The following is an 18,612-nucleotide window of genomic DNA, read 5'->3' as shown; positions in this document are numbered from 1 at the left end:
CATCTATGGTGTAGCGTGCCTCAGAACTTCATTCCTTTTTATGGCTGAATAATATTTCGCTGTATGCATTTTGGGTGTCCATTTTGTTTATACATTCATCAGCTGATGGACATTTGGGTTCTATCTATTTTTTGGCTGGAAGTAACTTTTTGACATTAAGATTTCATCTCTCTGAGTTAACCATCTCATCAAAGCCATATTTAATACGTATTCAGCTTTAATGGGGGAAGGAATAGATATTAAAGCCATGGTCTCCCTAATCAGATAATAATATGCACAGACATTATTATTGGACATAGTTTTTTTATTGTTGTTTAAACACTTCTTTTCAGGGTTAATTGATAGTTTCTTTAAATAATATCTTTGCCTTCCTTGGTTGAGAGACACTGGCGAGTAAAGATGTGTTATAATCAGGAAAATGTTACATTTCATTTAACAGAGCCAGGCACAGCCAATACTTTTATATGCTGATTTCAAATCATAAACCACTTAGTCTTGGGGAAAGAAGTACAGACAGCATCGTAATTTGTCAGTTTACAGTTCTGAATGCTTTTCAACTCAGGTGTATCAACATGATCTAACCTGAAAACACACTCTGAGTAAGATGGGTTACAGAAGGGATTTGAATAAGAATTTAAGGGGCGCCTGGGTGGCTCAGTCAGTTAAGTATCTGACTCTTGATTTTGGCTTGGATCATGATCTCTCAGTTTGTGGGATCGAGCCCCACATTGGGCTCCGTGCTGACAGTTCAGAGCCTGCTTGGGATTCTCTCTCTCCCTCTTCCTCTCTGCCCCTCCCTCCTGACTCTCTCAAAATAAATAAATAAATATTAAAAAAAATTATTTTTTAAATATAATTTATTGTCAAATTGGCTTACATACAACACCCAGTGCTCATCCCAACGAGTGCCCTCCTCAATGCCCATCACCCATTTTCCCCTCCCCCCCACCCCCCATCAACCCTAAGTTTGTTCTCTGTATTTAAGAGTCTCTTATGGTTCACTTCCCTGCCCCTCTGTTTGTAACTATTTTTTCCCCCTTCTCTTCCCTCATGGTCTTCTGTTAAGTTTCTCAGGATCCACATATGAGTGAAAACACATGATATCTGGCTTTCTCTGACTGACTTATTTCCCTTAGCATAATACACTCCAGTTCCATCCACATTGATGAAAATGGCATGATTTCATTCTTTCTCATTGCCAAGTAGTATTACATTGTATATATTAACCACATCTTCTTTACCCATTCATCAGTTTATGGACATTTAGGCTCTTTCCATAATTTGAAGGTGCTGCTATAAACGTTGGGGTGAATGTCACCCTATGCATCAGCACTCCTGTATCCCTTGGGTAAATTCCTAGTAGTGCTATTGCTGGGCCATAGGGTAGGTCTATTTCTAATTTTTTGAGGAAACTCCACACCGTTTTCCAGAGCGACTGCACCAGTTTGCGTTCCCACCAACAGCGCAAGAGGGTTCCTTTTTCTCCATATCCTCGTCAGCATGTATAGTTTCCTGAGTTGTTCATTGTAGCCACCCTGACCGGTGTGAGGTGGTATCTCAGTGTGGCTTTGATTTGTATATAAAAAAAAGAATTTAATTGAGGGAATTGTTTTGATAGATGACAGAGGAGCCAAGATGCCAACAGAGAATAGTGAGGGAGCCCAAAGGACAGCAGTAGCAGGAAGGAACTACTCTGCCTAGGACTTGGATATAAGAAGGAAATGGTGATATTTACACAGTTCAGAAGCTGCAGCAGAATGGAAGCTGGAGCCATGTCAGGCCACTCTAGGAGGAGCTGAAGAGAAGATTACTGTTGGATACTTAATCAGAAGCAAAAAAGTCAGAGAAAGAGTCTGGCTTCTCTCTCAGTTCTGCCCTCCACTGAAACCAGCCAGAAGTCAGGTGACATGGGAACCTGGGAAGTGAGCTTGCAGGGTTGGTCTCCTCCTCAAGATTTCTTAGGTGTGACATCAAAAGTATGACTCACAAATGAAACAAAATTGATTAATTGGACTTAATAAAAATTAAAATTTCTGTTCTTCAAATGAGACTGTTAAGAAAATGAAAATACAAACCTCAGAAAATATTTGCAAATCACATATATGATAAAGGACATGCATCCAGAATATTAAAAACTCAAAAAAAAAATAAATAGTAAGAAAAACAATCTAGTTTTAAGGACAAAAGGCTTGAACAGATACTTCAGTAAATATACAGATGACAAGCGCTTGAAAAGATGCTCAACATCATTAGTCCTTACAGAAGTGCAAATTAAAAATGATGAGACACTATTACATGCCTATCCGATTGGCCAAAATTGCAAAGACTGATCATACCAAGTGTACATGATATACAGCAATTGAAACTCATATACATGGTGGGTAGAAATGAAAAATAGTGTAATCACCTTGAAAAAGTTTCTTAGCACATTAAACATGTATCTTCTATGGCACAGCGATTTCTCACCTGTATATTTACCCAAGAGAAATGAAATGTATGTATGCCTATCTGTATGTCCATACAAACACTTGTATACAAATGATCATAACTTTTATTTGTAATAACCAAAAGCTGGAAACTGTTCAAACCATTGGGCTTTGGGGTGGTCTGTTACATAGTGATAGCTAATGGTACACCTAACTTCTAGTAATTTTTTGTATCTGTACATGGCCCATTTTCAATCTGATTCTGGCCACAGCTCCTACGTCATCTCCTACTTTTCCTTATTCATTCTGCTCCAAACATGGCAACTTCTAACACAAATCTTTGTCCTTACTGTTCCCTCTGCCTTAACTACTCTTTTAAAAAAATTAGTGTGACTAGGGGCAGCTGGCTGGCCTTAGTAGGTGAAGCATCTGATTCTTGATCTCTGGGTTGTGAGTTGGAGCCCGACTGAGTGCGTAAAATCTTAAACACATTAGTATGACTTACACTCTCATTTTAGTCAGTTTGTTTTTACGTTTATTGCCTTTCTCACTTGAATGTTAAAGTCCATGAGGGCAGAAATTTTATTTTGCTCACTGTGCGGCACCTAGTACTGTGCTTGGCCCAGAGCAGATGCTAGACATATATAGAATGAATGCCCGTTCGTTCCAGCCTTCTCAGAGTTTTCCTGATCCTACTGGCGTTGGTTAGGTTCTCATATCACAGTTATCTATCATCACTTATCACTATGTTAACTACCAGTCTAGTAACTATCTTTTCTACGCCGTAAATTGCAGAAAAAGGTAGGACTCCTCTAGATCTTGACTATTACGTACCTAGAGCCTAGCACAGCGCCACACACACGGAGCTCGGTAAGCACAGAATTAACTCAGAGGAACTCTGCACCGAGGCTGCATGGCCCACGGACGCCGGCCTCGCGCAGGGAGCTCAGGGTTCCTTGGCCGCGCCCCGAGCGCCACGTGACTCAAGTCCACACCACGTGGCTCAAGCCCGGTCCTTGCCGCCCCGCCCCGCTCCCGCGGCGCGCGCCGCTTCCGGTGGGGGCGGAAAGCGGAAGTGTGGGAGGGTCTGCGGGGCGGGCTCGGGGAGGTCCCGGGGGAGGATGGAGCAGTGAGCGGGTTTGGGCGGCTGCCGGCAGCGCCATGGAGACCGTGCAGCTGAGGAACCCGCCGCGCCGGTAAGGGGCCGCTGGCTAAGAGGCAGGGGGTGGGGAGAGGGAAAGGCGGGAACTGGCAGAGGGGAGGCACCAGGTGCGCTCCCGTAGGGGTGGACCCGCGGGGCGAGGCTATCCGGCTGATGGGCACCTGCTGAGTTGGGGGGGGGGTGGGGGAAATGTCTCCCGGGAGGGGGTCCGGCAGAGGGGAGCGCGCGCCCAGGGGAATAAACGTGGGGCTGGTTGGGGAGAGCGCTTGCTGTGGAGGGACATCCTGGCGGAAGGGGGGCGCTGCTGAAGGGAGCAGCTACTGAGGGACGTGGGGACAAGTTAGGGAGAGCACCTGCTCAAGGCGGGGGCTCTTGCGGGGAGGCTGTCCTAGGAGCGATTCATCGAGGTAGCGGGGAGGTGAGGGGTGGGGGATGCTGAAGCAGGATGGGAACCTAGAGAGGTCCAAGGTATGGATCAGGAACAAGCAGAGGAAGGCTGGATGCACTTTCTAAGGGAAGGGGTCCCACCTGAGGGGTGCAGTGGGGAGGATCTGTTGAGGAGAAAAGCTTTGCGCCTAAGGCGGAAGGCGTGCCGAGAAGGTTGAAGGTCCAGCAAGGGAAGGCTTTGTGGAGGGTAGCATTTAGGAAGATTTGCTGGATGGTGTCCCCACTCTAGGATGATGATGGCATCTTTCATTCCTGATGCCCAGTGCCTTCCTAGCTTTCCTCGTGTTCTCCTCAGCTTTTCAAATCTGTCATTGGGAAGGAAATAAGGAAATAAGAGGAGGTTTTCAAGATGGGCAAATTGAGGCCCAGAAGAGATGCGACACAGCTCTGTGTATTTCCTTCTTTGCTCCAGGTCTGGGTCGTGACCTGACCAGACTGGGCCCTTTTCAGGCCTCTATTGTTTTGTATCAGCTCCAGATCCTACTACTACCTGGAATTGTTTTAAGTCAAGATCAGGGAGGTAGCAGATCCTAGAAAGTCTGAACTCTTGGGCTGGTTATAGTTGTATCATTGATTTGCTCTGTGGACACCAGGATCTTATGTCAGTCTGCCACATCTGGAGAAAAGTAGAGTGCAGAGATCAAGGGAGTCATGCTTCTCTGGGGTGCAGTGTAGTTAGCTTCTATTTCACAGGGACCTCTGACTTCCTGCAGCAGAATGAGCACTAAAGTAGGAAGTGTTCTGCGTGTGGGAGTGTGGGGCAAAGGAGAGGTGAAGGGAAGGGATTGGCAGCCTGGGCTGCACACTTGGTGTTTGTTTGAAGTACGCAAACACTGCGGAAGGCAAATAGCTGGTTGGGGTGGACTCATAATCACCCCACTCTAGTGTGCTGAGACGGAAATAATAATGATTCTTACCCAAACGGCACTTACTGGGAGCCAGACACCTTCCCAGTGCTTTCCATGTCTCCTTATGAGCCTCATGAAATTGACCTATAAAAATGATAATTTCACGTGATTCAACTTCTTATGACTCTTTTGATTGTCACAACAACCCTATGAGGTGGTTATCTCCATATTTCTGTTTCACAGGTGATTAAACTGAGACACAAAGAGTTTAAGTGATTTGTGGGAGGTTCCACAGTTAGTTAGGGGCAGACCTGGGATTTTAAACCAGGCGATCGGGTCCAAAGTCCATGCTCTTAACTGCCTCAGTCTGATGCCTCTGTGGAAGGATCCCGGTTCCACAGGGCCTGTGTGTGTTAGCAAGTATTTGCTGAAGCACCATAGTGATCCAGTTATAAATGTACACGGGTTATATTTCTTTCTGAAATATATTCATTGTTCTTCCGAGGTATTGGTTTAATTGAAAAGAGGATTAGGAATCTGAGTTTTGTTTCTACCTTTGCCTTGTGTTATATTAGCTTGGGCAAAAGAGTCAACCTTTGTGCATTTTGGCACACTCATTCCCGCACCTTTTGGATTTTCAGAAATTTATGAAATGTGCAAGAGGAGAGCACTGCAGGGCTGAATTCTTTTTTTTTTTTTTTTTTTTTTTTACCATTTATTTATTTTTGAGAGACAGAGAGTGCGAGCAGGGGAGGGGCAGAGTGAGAGGGAGACGCAGAATTGGAATCAGGCTCTGGGCTCCGAGCTGTCAGCACAGAGCCCGATGTGGGCCTCAAACCCACAAACTGTGGGATTGTGACCTGAGCCCGGATGCTCAACCAACTGAGCAACCCAGGCGCCCCTGCAGGGCTGAATTCTTGAATGAATTGCTCATCTTAGGTGAACCTCATCAGCAGATGAACTTTATTACTTGCATTTGTTAGGACTGCCATGTCCGTTTCACACACTGGGTGATTGAAATGGCAGAAATTTATTTTCTTATAGTTCTGGAGGCTAGAAGTCTGAGATCAGGGTGTCAGTAGGGCTGTTTCCTTGAGGCCTGTCTCCCTGGCTTGCAGATGGCTGTCTCCTTCCTGTGCCTTCACATGGTCTTCCCTCTGTTCCTATCTGTGTCCTTACCTCCTATAAGGACACCAGTCTTATTGAATTAGGGCCCACCTATGTGACCTCATCTTACCTTTATTACCTCTTTAAAGGCCCTGTCTCCAAATAAAGTCACATTCTGAGGTCTTGACATTTAGGACTTCAACATATGAATTTGGGGAGGGAGAACATACTGATTTTTATGATCATTAAAAAAGTCATCAATTTATCTTACACATTTGTTGTAACCATTATCAAATTCTGAATGGAAAGAGGGATAAGTAGACATTAATAAAATGAACCTTACAAGAGTTCTAAGATGGGAGAAAGAGGCTTCAGAATTAGCCAGACTTGTGAGTAACTACTTCTTAAACACCCTTGTTTGTGTTTGGAAAGGTACAGGTGTCTTGTCAGAGATTCGGTTGGCATGTGTTCCCAACAAGGGATTGCAGTCTCAATGCAGGAAATCCTCTCTGCGTTCGTTTGCGTGTGACTGAGTGATGAGAGATTAAAGTTGATGGCTTATGTAGAAGTTTATGATTTTTAAAAAAGTGAATTGGTGTCAGATAATAATAGCGTGGTGGAGGATGCAGAGAGCATTTCTGGGATGCTTGGCTGTCCATGTGGCCATCTGACTTAGGAGAGGAGCATCTGCCGGTGTTTGGTCCATGGAGGCTGTGTTGGCCAGGCCTGTTCTTTTATGAGCAAGCAAAGAAACTACCTATGACTTGGGGAAGTCCCAGCTGAGAGCTGAATCATCAGTCGGGGCTGTTTTGTGCTTCTTCCATGAAAATTTATGGTATAAATGTCATTAAGAGTCACCAAAAGATTTTCCGTAGTAATCTTAATCGTTGATAACCTGCTAACCCTTTTTAGGGTGGAATTCTATTCTTTTGGAAACTCGCAAGGATTCCTGGTAAAAGCTTAGGATTCCCATCATGACGTTCATTGATCAATTTAGGAAATATTTATCGACCACTTCTGGGTTGTGAGGCACCAGAGAAATAAAGATGTTTAAGCCCAGATCAAAATCAAACAAACACCCCACTTCGATTGTTTCAGAGAACTGCCTGAGCAGGTATAGAAAGTTCTGTCAGAGGATTATCAGGCGCTTGCAGCTGTTTCTGTCAAGGCAGTGGCAGTTTCCTTTGTTATGTTGTGGTCTCAGAGTAGTTGAAATCGTGAGTTTTGTTTTTTGCAGACCACAAAGTCAACACTTCAGAGGAACACATTTGATCTTCCTTTATATAAGCTGTTTAATTATACTTGAGAAATGAGGTATTGTCCATTGTTTATACAGTTATAAATTCAGTGCTTCCCCGCCCCCTGCCTCCCCGCCTCCCTTGGTTTATGTGATGTTCTTTCTAACTTCTGAGTTCATAGACATGTTGCTTCTGAACTTTAAGAGGAGTTTCACTTCAGCCCTTTTTGTTTTGAAGCTAGTTTTTATGATGTCATTGGAATTTAATATTTAGGACCTTTTGATTTTCAAAGGTCGCGGTGGTCATTTTGTTAATTTTCAAGTTGTGGCAATTACTGACGTGGAGCATTTCTCCATTTCTCTAGTACGTAGTCTTGACATTTACAGAATTATAAAAGATTGTCCTTTAGAGATCAGTGGTTATGGGTGGATACACTTGACGTGTTCAGGGATTTCTTTTTTGTCTTTTCTTTTGGTTTTGCTATTTTTTCCGGGAAGGGGTGTGTGTGTGTGTGTGTGTGTGTGTGTGTGTGTGTGTGTGTGCGCGCGTGCGCGCATGCATGTGTAATTCAAGTCTTTTCATGTAAAAATTGGTATTGTCCAGCTAGTTTGAACCTTCTCTCTACAAAGAAATCTCTAGTGTTGCTACTTCCATATTTCACCATTTCCTGAGCTGTCTTTTCTTTGCTGTCTTTTGTAGTTTCAGGAAGCCATTGTGTAGAAGATGCACACGTATACACACACAGATATTCCTTGGCAAGCTTCTTCCTTAAGCCCATTAATAATTTTCAGAGGTCTCAGAGTTTTAAAAAAATACTGTTAATTTTTAACCTCCTGTGTTTGTTATTTACTATGTCTGGCATAGTCTGAAAAATTATCTGGAAGTTATAAGCACCCATATGTCTTTGATTTTTGGGACTCATCGGAGGTACACTGCTGCTCGTGGAAGAGTCCCTGTGAGACTATTTGAAATTCCTAGCTGTGTAGTTATTTTTCACTTTTGATCATGTCTGAGTGTATACCTTCCCCTTTCTGTTTCTGTGATACCTGTAGAATCTCTATGTTTTGACCAAATTGGCAAAATCTTGCTAATGAAGGGTGAGAGACTCTGTCTTCTTTGGCCTCCAGGCTGAGACCATATTTCAATTCATAGTTAACCTTACATTAAACATCTTTTTTGAAGAGATAGTTATGCCATTTTAATTCATGGCATCTCAAGATTTAAATGGATTTAAAGGTTCCCTCTAACGCTTGAACCCACTCTGTAGCATTTTAGCCACATGATGATTCATTTTCTGTTTAAATTCTCCAATGATGGGAAACTAGGGACTTCTTAAGGCTGTCTAAACCATTTCAGAACAACTTTTACTGTTAGAAAGTTTCTTATACCTGTTGAACTGAAATCTGACTCTTGGTAGCTGTCTACCCTCTGGTCCTGATTATGCTCATCAGAGGGAGCCAGAACACGTGCAGCACTGCTATAGAGCTGCCCTTCAGCGTCCCTTAAAAGTCTTTTAGCTCGGGGTGTCTGGCTGGCTCAGTCAAAAGAGCATGCGACTCTTGATCTCAGGGTCGTGAGTTCGAGCCCCACGCTGGGTGTAGCGATTACTTAAATAAATAAAAAACTTAAAAAAAAGTCTCTTAGCTTGCCTTTCATGTTCACTAGTGAAGACTTTGTAGAGAAATCCCTAAGATGCTAATTGTAATATAAATAACGTATTTTGTGGTCTAGTTGCTGGTAAATAAAATGTATTTTATGTTTTTATTTCTTCATTCACAGGCAGCTGAAAAAGTTGGATGAAGATAGTTTAACTAAACAGCCGGAAGAAGTATTTGATGTCTTAGAGAAACTTGGAGAAGGGTAAGTGTACAGAACAAACAGGTGGACCAGTAGGCCCCAGTCTTTTTCTTCCCCTAACACTGGAAGTAGCTGCACCTTTCTCATGTCAATAGTTCATACACCTGAGGAGGAGGGACAGAAATGTTGTGTATGGCACTGCTCTGGGTCGGGAGGAAGGTCAGCTTACAGCTTGAAATGCCCTTTTCCTCTCTCTCCCAGTCACCATTGTAGACAGATTCATTGATTTCTGGTCTCTTTCACACCAACGGCATCCATTACTTTCTCTCTTATAGAATCCATGGGTTATGTGATTTTATCTATGTAACAGCACTAACTAGCTTATACTTCAAGAATTTTTGTTGATCGTACATTTTTATTTGCTGTTCATAGTTTCTGATCAACATGCAATAACTTGTTTCAATAAAAAAATGGAATTCAGCATTTTGGTTAGTGTAGCTTTGTGAAATATAGTAAATCAGGGACTGTGACTACCTTTATAACTTCCAATAGATTGAAAATCCCAGGTTGGGAACGAGTTGTCTTCTTAAAACCCAGATATGTGAATGGGTTTATAAAATACTGCTGAAATGGTAATTAGTAGTGGATAGTGGCTGTCATTGACTTTCATGATGCAATAAAGGTTACAGCATAATTTTTTATACCTTTACATATCCTTTTCATTGTACCCTTAACCTATTTATTTCTTTTTCTGTAATGACCAGATATTAAAATGTGAGAGACATTTTTTATTATGTTGTTAGTTTTTGAATAGGTAATCAATTGATAGGATTCAGAATTCAAAAGCAAAGGAGTGTATACAATGAGGAAAATCCACATTCTACTTCTATCTCTCAGCCACCCAGTAGCAATCAGTATAGTGGTTTTTTTGTGTATCCTCTAGTGACAGTTTCTGCATAAATAAGCAGGTGTGTGTGTGTGTGTGTGTGTGTGTGTGTGTGTGTTCAGTCTCTTGAGAGTGCTTTTAGTTCAATAGAAGACTTGAAACATTAGCTTTTAAAAATGTCTGTTTAAGTACTGTGTGCTTCTTGAAATCAAGTCTTCCATATTTTATTTTGGAGTTTAGTGTTATTTATGTCTAATATAGGTCAGCAATAATGTTAAACCTGATCGTGGATTACATGGCATAGGTTTTCATGGATTGCCTCCTTGTAAAAAACATTAGTCATCTCTTTGTAAGTTGGAGAAATACTCTTTGGAATCAAACAAGACATCAAGCAGAGAAGGGAAGTAAAAGGGGACACCAGCTGTGCTGTGAAAAGACAAGTACAAGATGAATCTGAAGACTGCAAGTTGACTTGGCATCCTTAAAGGTATGGAAAAATGACAGTCCCTCTACATCTCTTGCCTGCCCTTTTCAGCTTTAGCTTGGTATCCTTGCTCTTTTCCTCAAGGAAATGAGTCCAAAGCCCTTAATCTAACAGTGCTGACAGGTTATGCTTTGAATAAGGTAAACATGGTAGGCATAACTGAATATGTAAGTAACTTGTTTCTTTCAGTTTTAATCGAAATGTGTTACAGTCGTAAAGGTGTGGACTCTGAAATCAGAGCTGCGTTAAAACTCTTGCTCTACTGTTTTTTAGTCACAATAAACGAGTGAGCTTGAGCAAATTATTTAATATTTTGAAGCTTCGTAAACTTCAGCTATAAAGTGCAGACATTAGTATCTCCCTCATTTGGGTTAAGTCAAGTATTATATGAGGTAATGGGGGTAAAGTACTGAGTACTGAGTATGGTGCTTGTCACAGAGTAAGTCCTCAATAAGTGGCAACCATGATTATTTTATTTTTATGTCTACCAACTGAAGCATTTTTCAGACCTTACCATGTCAAATTAAAGTTAATCTTATCTCTTCCAGTATATTTAGGTGTTCTTGAAGGGAGCTCTGTTTGGGTTGATTGGGTTTGGGGAAGACCAGAAGAAAACTACAGACAGAGAATATATCAGGAACGTAGCGTAAGGGAAAACTAAGCTAATTACTATTGTTTTTAATTGTCTTTTAGACCTATGCATGTCTTCATTGAGGAACTTGGAAATTTCCCTATAGAGATATAACCAGCAAGAAAATTGGCATAAAGCTTCAGATCTTTCTCCCCGTGCTATCACCGTATTGTTCTTTTAAGTGACACCACAGATGCTTGGATTTCTGTCATCATAGCTGAATGAACCTGAACAAGTTTCATTTAACTAACAGAATCCTAAAGGAAGACCTTAGCTGCCCTTTTCTGTCTAAACACAAACTGCCATGCCATCCTTAAATTGCTCTGGAAAACAAATAGATTGTGAACACTCACTGACTTGTGTCTTGTGAAATGAGCTCTGGCTGATGGACTGTATTGGATTCTGGAGGCCGTGGTCCTTCTGTGTATGGAAGAAACGCTGTGGATCTGTGGCAGAGTAGAGCCAAAGCTCCAGACCAGAATGAGTAGACCATGCTTGGAAAGTGTTTTGAGTGCCAGCCTAGCACCTTTTGTCCTTCTGTTATACTTAAAAGTTTTACACCTTGACTCATTGAAGTTTTCATCAGCGGGTAGTAACAAAAACATCTTGCCCATGGTTTCATAGCTAGTGAGTGGTATTGTTAAGCCTTGTATCAAGTTACTTTGGCTTCAGACACTGTATTATTTGTTTTTTTCCAAATTGATCCTTGCCTTGTATGGCTTGTATGAAACCCCTACTTCCCCACCATTTTTGTTCTCTGCCAGTTAAAATTCACTGTAGTTTTGTGGTAGGGAATCTGGTCTTATGGAACCGGCCTAAAAGTGCGAACAATTGCTGAAGCCTTCTAAAGTCTCTTCAGATTACTGGAAATGAAGTACGTGGAAATCACGAATCTTAATTGTTATATGAACTCTCGGAGTATTCCTTGCTCTCAAGGGAGCATAGGGAGGCATAGAGAGTGTTCTGGTCAAGATTGCTGAGTGAGCACATGCAGAGATCTCTCTTTCCATTTCAAACAGATAAAACTAATGAATGAAAATTAAAAGTTTAGATAAAAGGACACATGGCCAGCTACGGACCAGGGATGGAAAAGATATGTAATAGTAAGGGGGTGGGGAAAGCTTGCCTTGTCCTTGTCAGGAGATTGCAGGTGGGCTTCCTACATGAAGCTGTGGGATGGATGAGGCTCCCCATCTATGAGCTAACGTTGAAATAAATTTGCCCAAACACCACTAGAAAGTCTCATTTGCCTGTGGCCTGGGGAAAAAGTGGAGGTACCTGTTGGACAATAGGAACTGGGCCCAGACGCTTTCAGGTATGGGATCTTAGAGAGGCAACAACTCCCAACTCCTAACGGGGGACCAAGTTTAAGTTGTACAGCCTAGATGATGGGGCTAAAAGAACCGTGAAACCACCATGGCATCATGAACTGGCCATGGCAGTTAGCATTGTTTAGAGGAAAATTATTCAAGATAAAAGGAAACTCCTGCAAGGAAATCTGCCATGAAATAATGATCAGAACTAACAAATGGGAGAATTCACACCCAAGGAAATAGAAATAGTGGAGCAATCTCAAAAGGGATTTAACATGTTTTCGATTTTCAAAAAGAGAAGACACAGAATAACATCCTTGAAAGAAGAACACCTGGTTATGAACATGAACAGTTAGCTCCATGAAAAATTAAAGTTGGGAATCTTGACAATGAAAACTATAATGATTGAAGTTCAGGAGGTCCAATAATTTGGATAAGCGGTAAACTAGACAAGCTGAATGAATTTGTGAATGGAAAGATAGAAATGAGACTGATCACAAAATGCAGGACAGAGAAACATGGTGTTAGAAATCAAGAGGGCAATGTGGATTGAGGAGGTGCAGTGTGGGTCCAGTAGGAATTCTAGGAGATAGTAGAAAAGATAGGAAATAGATAAGGCTGAGAATTTCCAGACTTGAAGAAAAACATGTGCCTTCAGATCAAAGAAACTTATGAAGTATCAAATAAATCAACTCCTAGTTATAGTAAAAGTGTAGAATGTTAAGGATAAAGAGGAAATCTGGAATACTACAGAGAGATTACCTATGAAAAATGATAATCCAATGGTAGCCAACTTCTTGGCAGCAATAGAAGCTGGAAAACTGCAGAAAAGGTGCTGAGGGAAAGCTATTGTCTACGAACTCTGTATCCAGCACAACCGATTCCAAAGAGGAGGTGAAATACAGACATTTTCATACATATGGGACCTAGTGTATCAAGAATAACTTTGGATGAAAGTAATAGTATACCCAACTAGCAATGACTAACCAATAAGGGCATTTAATAACTAAGTAATAATAAATCTGGGGTGAAAGATTCCAGAATGGTTGATTGGCTTGATAATGGGTTAGCTATTTGTGTAGTTCTCTATTTCAAGATGGCTACATTACTTTCCAGCATCATGCCTTATATAATAGTAATCAAAGTAGGAAAGGAAGTGGCGAGTAAAAATGGGCCTTGTTGTGTGCTACCGTCTGATTTATCAGGGAAGAAAGTCTCTTCCAGAATCCCTTCTACAGAATTCCCCTCAAATTTCATTGGCCAGAGCTAGGTCATGTGCTTATTACTACTTCAGTCACCAGCAGAAGAAATAGGAATGCTGAGTGCTTGGACCACCATGTTTTATTCCCTGGGACCAAGCCTTCACCACCCTAATGAATCAAAAGTTTAACTGTGAGGAAAAAGAAGCAGCAGTCAGGCTTCCACACAGGGTCAATGGTTGCCTTTCTCTGGCAAAAAAAAAAAAAAAAAAAGTAACATTTAAGGATTATTGTACTAGTTTGACAATATAAGGGATTCTGATGGAATGGAAATTTTTTGTGTGTTCTGCATAGACTTTTTTTTTTTTTTAAGTTTTATTTACTTTCACATTGAAATGGTTCCCAAGTGTCTTTTGGCAGCTAGAGTATTCAGCTACTTTGCTGTATCAGGTGGCCCTGTGATGTTGATGTTTTTTCACCAAGACAGTGTGAAGAAACAGGTGGGTTTGGGAAATAGGAAGGATGTCTTACTCATTGTGTTTTCAGTGACAGCCGTCGAGGTTTCCAGTAAAAATGTAATCCATGCAAGGTGATGATGGTATGGCATTTGACCACCACAATTGTCTTGTAGTTTGTATGGTCATTTTACAGGTGAGGAAATTGAGGCACGAGAAGGTTAATGTGTATGTAAATGATGGTTAATATGTAGTGGGGGATAGGGCTCAAATCCTAGGTCTTTCGATTCTAAATCCCATGCTCTTTTCACCCCCAAATTGAATCGACATATACACTTTTTACTTATTTCGATAATAATTTTGTAAGGGGGCATGAGTAAATGGCTTTATATGTGCTCCATTCATCTGATACTAGGCTTTGAAGGGCCTGGGATTTTTAATTAGTTTCCGTAACGTTTTAAGTATTATTGTGAGTGAGAGGAGCAAGGACGGAAAGACCTCATGGGACTGGAGTGAACACAAGAGCACAGAGGCGTCGGTTTCTGTGTTCGAGCCCTGGGAGCTCTGTGTTCACACAAACCTAGATTCACTTCCTGGCCTGACCACTTAGTTTTTTACCTTTGTGACGACCAAGTCTTATAACCTCTGGGCCTTTACACATTTTTCCTGTAAAATAGGGATAATGACCCCTTCTTTGTTTTTTGTTTTGTGTGTGTGTGTGTGTGTGTGTGTGTGTGTGTGTGTGTGGATGAACTGGGATGATGCACAGCTTCTGACAGACATCAGGCATGGTAGCTACTATAACAGTGTTTATTTTATATGAATACGGTCAGTTATTTAAATGTGAAGTTAACAGGTTGTTTTTCCTCCCTGAAGTACTTTAGCTGTTTCAGTTTTGCAGTTGGAGTCATTGGGGGTATAATTTACAACCATGAGTTGCTTGCGTTTTACCACTTTGTATCTCTGGTCTTGCTGTGCCTTTACAAACGTTCTCTTTACCCCAATTATAGGTCCTATGGCAGCGTGTACAAGGCTATTCACAAAGAGACTGGTCAGATTGTTGCGATTAAGCAAGTTCCTGTGGAATCAGACCTGCAGGAGATAATCAAAGAAATCTCTATAATGCAACAATGCGACAGGTAAAGCCATGTGGTGTTACTTTGGAGAGGACATGGTTTTGGATTATTTATAGTTTAACACCTACAGATGCATTTCCTTAGATATTTTGCAGAAGAGAGAGTTTAGTGGAATCACTATGCATGTTCCTTTCAGACAAAAAAAATCTGATGAAAAAATGTGTTTTAGTAGCTAAACTTTTATGGTTTCTATTCTGGATAGATTTTTTTTTTTCTTCTCTCAGTAAGCCCCTTTCAAAACTAGGAAGAGGAGGCAAAGAGGCAGAAAGTGGTGCTGGCTTTTTTTTCCCCCCTGATAATGATCTCTTTTACTTCCTATTGAGAAAACATGTCTGCAGAAATAGCTAAGGAGAGAGAATTCAAATACTTTCAGCTCTAGAAGACTTGGAATATCAGATCTATAAAAAGAAAATGCTTTTTTTATGTATTACTGTTCCTTCACATTTAAAAAATAATTCTTCAAGCTCAGAGTAGTTAAGAATTGTATTTTTGAGGAACTAAGATTTGTCAAATGTTGTAAGCAGGAAGTCAGTCCACCAAGCAACCACAGAAAAGCACGTGGTTTGCTCTGAAATTCTGTGACAACATGGGTTGGTCTCTGTGATGGAGCAGGTTTCCCCACTACTGTTTATTTAAAAAAATTTTTTTAATGTTTATTTGTTTTTGAGGGAGAGAGACAGAGCAGAGCTGGGGAGGGGCAGAGAGAGAAGGAGACACAGAATCTGAAGCAGGCTCCAGACTCTGAGCTGTCAGCACAGAGTCCAGCACAGGGCTTGAACTCACGGACTGTGCGATCATGACCTGAGCTAAGGTCGGATGCTTAACCGACTGAGTTACCCAGGGGCCTCTCCCCACTACTGTTTAAATTTGAGAGAAAGACACCTGGGTGGTTCATTTTGTTAAGTGTCCAACTTCAGCTCAGGTCATGATCTTATGGTTCATGAGTTCGAGCCCCACATCGGGCTGTTAGCACAGAGCCTGCTACAGATCCTCTGTCCCCCTCTATCTCTGCCCCTCCCCTGCTCGCGCGCGCTCTCTCTCTCTCCCTCTCTCTCAAAAATAAATAAACATTAAAAAAAAAAAAGGTCAGAGATACACAAACTTAGAGGCAATGCCAGCTCTAGGGAGATGAAAGGAGAATGAGAGTGTCTTGTACTGGAGGCTGCATTTGTTCTCCTGAAGCTCAGCATTGGGGCAGGTGGGGCAGCCTACGAGGACATTTGCCCAAGAGCCTTTAGATTTCACTGACTTGCGAATGCAGTTATTTTCTCTTCTCCCTCCTTCCCTTTGTATCACTTGACTGGATTGATCGTAGTCGGAAAGCCATTTTCCTTTTCCTCTGCTCTGAGATACTGTACGGAAACTCTTTCCAATTGGCACGTTGGGACTTTGCCACTGCTGATAGACCACCCAAGAGCTGTGTTTCAAACAGAGTATGCAAATATCTCTAATTAAAGAAGAGTTATTTTGAAGAGCCTATCCTGTGCTAAGCATGGTACGGAGTACAGAGAAGTACAGGGCAGACTTCTTGTCCCCTGTGAGTTTATAGACAAATATGTCATGCCAGACATGCCTGTGTATGTATGGGAGAATCTAGCCGATGATACAAAATAGTATAGGACATATTACAACAGTAAGTAGCTGGTATTACTTGCCTTGTAAAGGCAGTAAATCCTACAGGAATGTAAGGAAGGGAGAGCAGATGTGATTGGTACCTTAAGAGACTTATTCATCCATGTCTTCGTTAGTAGCGTTTGTGTGTGTGTTTCCTGCTGTCCTTGTCGTTGGCATGTTTCTCGGGGATAAAGGGGCGTTTGAAATTCTGAGCATTAATGACGCCGAGTAGGTTTTAGCATCTTCAGTTATCATGCAACATTATCTAGCCCTGATAACAATCTAGGCAATTAAAGCTGGTAGCTCTCAGTGGGCAGAGTATTTCATTTTAATGGGATGTTTGACTTTTCTCTGAAATTTCTCACTTGCTATCTTCAAGCCTGAGAACCAAAATTCCAGGTCTGACTCTGAAGGTTTTTTCTTTATAGTAGATTGTAGTGCGACTTATTTTTTTTTCTTACTACAAAGTACACATGACTTCTGGGAAAAATGCAAATAAAAAGAAAATAAAATCATTTTTCCCTTTGGAGAAGTAATCGTTGTTAAATACTACTTGGTGTACATATCCTTTCAAATCTCTTTCTGTAGTTTCACTTTTCTTACTATTATGTAACCTGCACCTGTACTTTTTTTCTTTTTGGTAAGCACTTTTTTTTTTTTTTTTTTTTTTGTAAGCAGGATATCTTCTCATGTTATCAAGTATTCGTCTATAATATTTTCCTTGGATTTGTGGTTATTCCATTATATGGGTCTATTGTTATTCCTTTAATAAACTCCCTAATGTTAGACATTTAGATGGTATCTAAATTTTCATTGTGATACTGCTGTGATGGTAACTATTTCTTTTTGAATAGCTGTAGTTCTTTTCCTGGGATGAATTATACACCTAGAAATGCAGGTTAACAGACCCATACATTTTCTCACTTTTGTTATTTATTATTTGGAAAATTATTATTATTTATTATGTATATTTTTATCAATAAAGAGGGTGTCTATTTTAACCTGAAATATGAATAATTGATCTTTGGAGCAGAGAAATTAATTTTCACGTATCGAAGGCTGTAGCACTAATTCATATTGTTGCTCTCTCTTTAGCCCTCATGTAGTCAAATATTATGGAAGTTATTTTAAGAACACAGACTTGTGGATCGTTATGGAGTACTGTGGGGCTGGTTCTGTGTCTGATATCATTCGATTACGAAATAAAACGGTAAGTTTACCTTCTGGAACAATGCATCTGGGCTAGTTTCTGGCCTTGTATTCGTGGTAACTTTCCTACTGTTGTTTTAAGAGAGATGACTGTCAGATTGCCCCGTTTCCATCATTTGTTCCCTCTCTGCTTTCCGATGCCTCCTAAAAGTGGCAGTTTTGACATCAGCCCAGTCCACTGATATGTAGCATGACTTGCTTACTTCATACTGGGAAGGAAAACAATGCCAACAAATCTTGGTTAAGCAGTGGATTTTATTTTATTTATTTATTTATTTATCTATTCTAAATAAAAAAAAATTATTTTAAATGTTTATTCATTCTTGAGAGAGAGAGCACAACAGAGTGTGAGCAGGGGAGGGGCAGAGAGAGAGAGGGAGACACAGAATCCGAAGCAGGCTCTAGGCTCTGAGCTGTCAGCACAGAGCTTGATGCAGGGCTTAAACCCATGAACTGTGAGATCATGACCTGAGCTGAAGTCGGATGCTTAAATGACTGAGCCACCCAGGTGCCCCTTTGAGAAAATGTTTTTTAGTGTTTTTTTAATTTTTGAGAGAGAGAAAGAGAGAGAGAGACAGACAGAGCTCAAGCGAGGGAAGGGCAGAGAGAGAGGGAAACACAGAATCCGAAGCAGCTCCAGGGTCTGAGCTGTCAGTACAG

At 41.2% G+C, this 18,612-nt stretch overlaps 1 protein-coding gene across 1 annotated transcript in view; it reads left to right on the top strand.

Annotated features, from left to right (window-relative positions):
- Positions 1–3,476: 3,476 nt before the first annotated feature.
- The window catches only part of STK4 (serine/threonine kinase 4), a 93,291-nt gene continuing 78,155 nt past the window's right edge, over positions 3,477–18,612 (top strand). Inside the window, exons 1-4 of the mRNA XM_043602285.1 lie at positions 3,477–3,622; positions 9,008–9,088; positions 15,004–15,132; positions 17,839–17,953. Of these exons, the coding sequence (XP_043458220.1) occupies positions 3,588–3,622; positions 9,008–9,088; positions 15,004–15,132; positions 17,839–17,953 (360 nt within the window). The 5' untranslated portion in view covers positions 3,477–3,587. The remainder of the gene's footprint in view (positions 3,623–9,007; positions 9,089–15,003; positions 15,133–17,838; positions 17,954–18,612) is intronic.

This window comes from Prionailurus bengalensis, chromosome A3 (genome assembly GCF_016509475.1).
Source record: "Prionailurus bengalensis isolate Pbe53 chromosome A3, Fcat_Pben_1.1_paternal_pri, whole genome shotgun sequence".
NCBI classification, from domain to species: Eukaryota; Metazoa; Chordata; class Mammalia; order Carnivora; family Felidae; genus Prionailurus; species Prionailurus bengalensis.
This window is presented reverse-complemented; position numbering and strand designations above follow the sequence as displayed.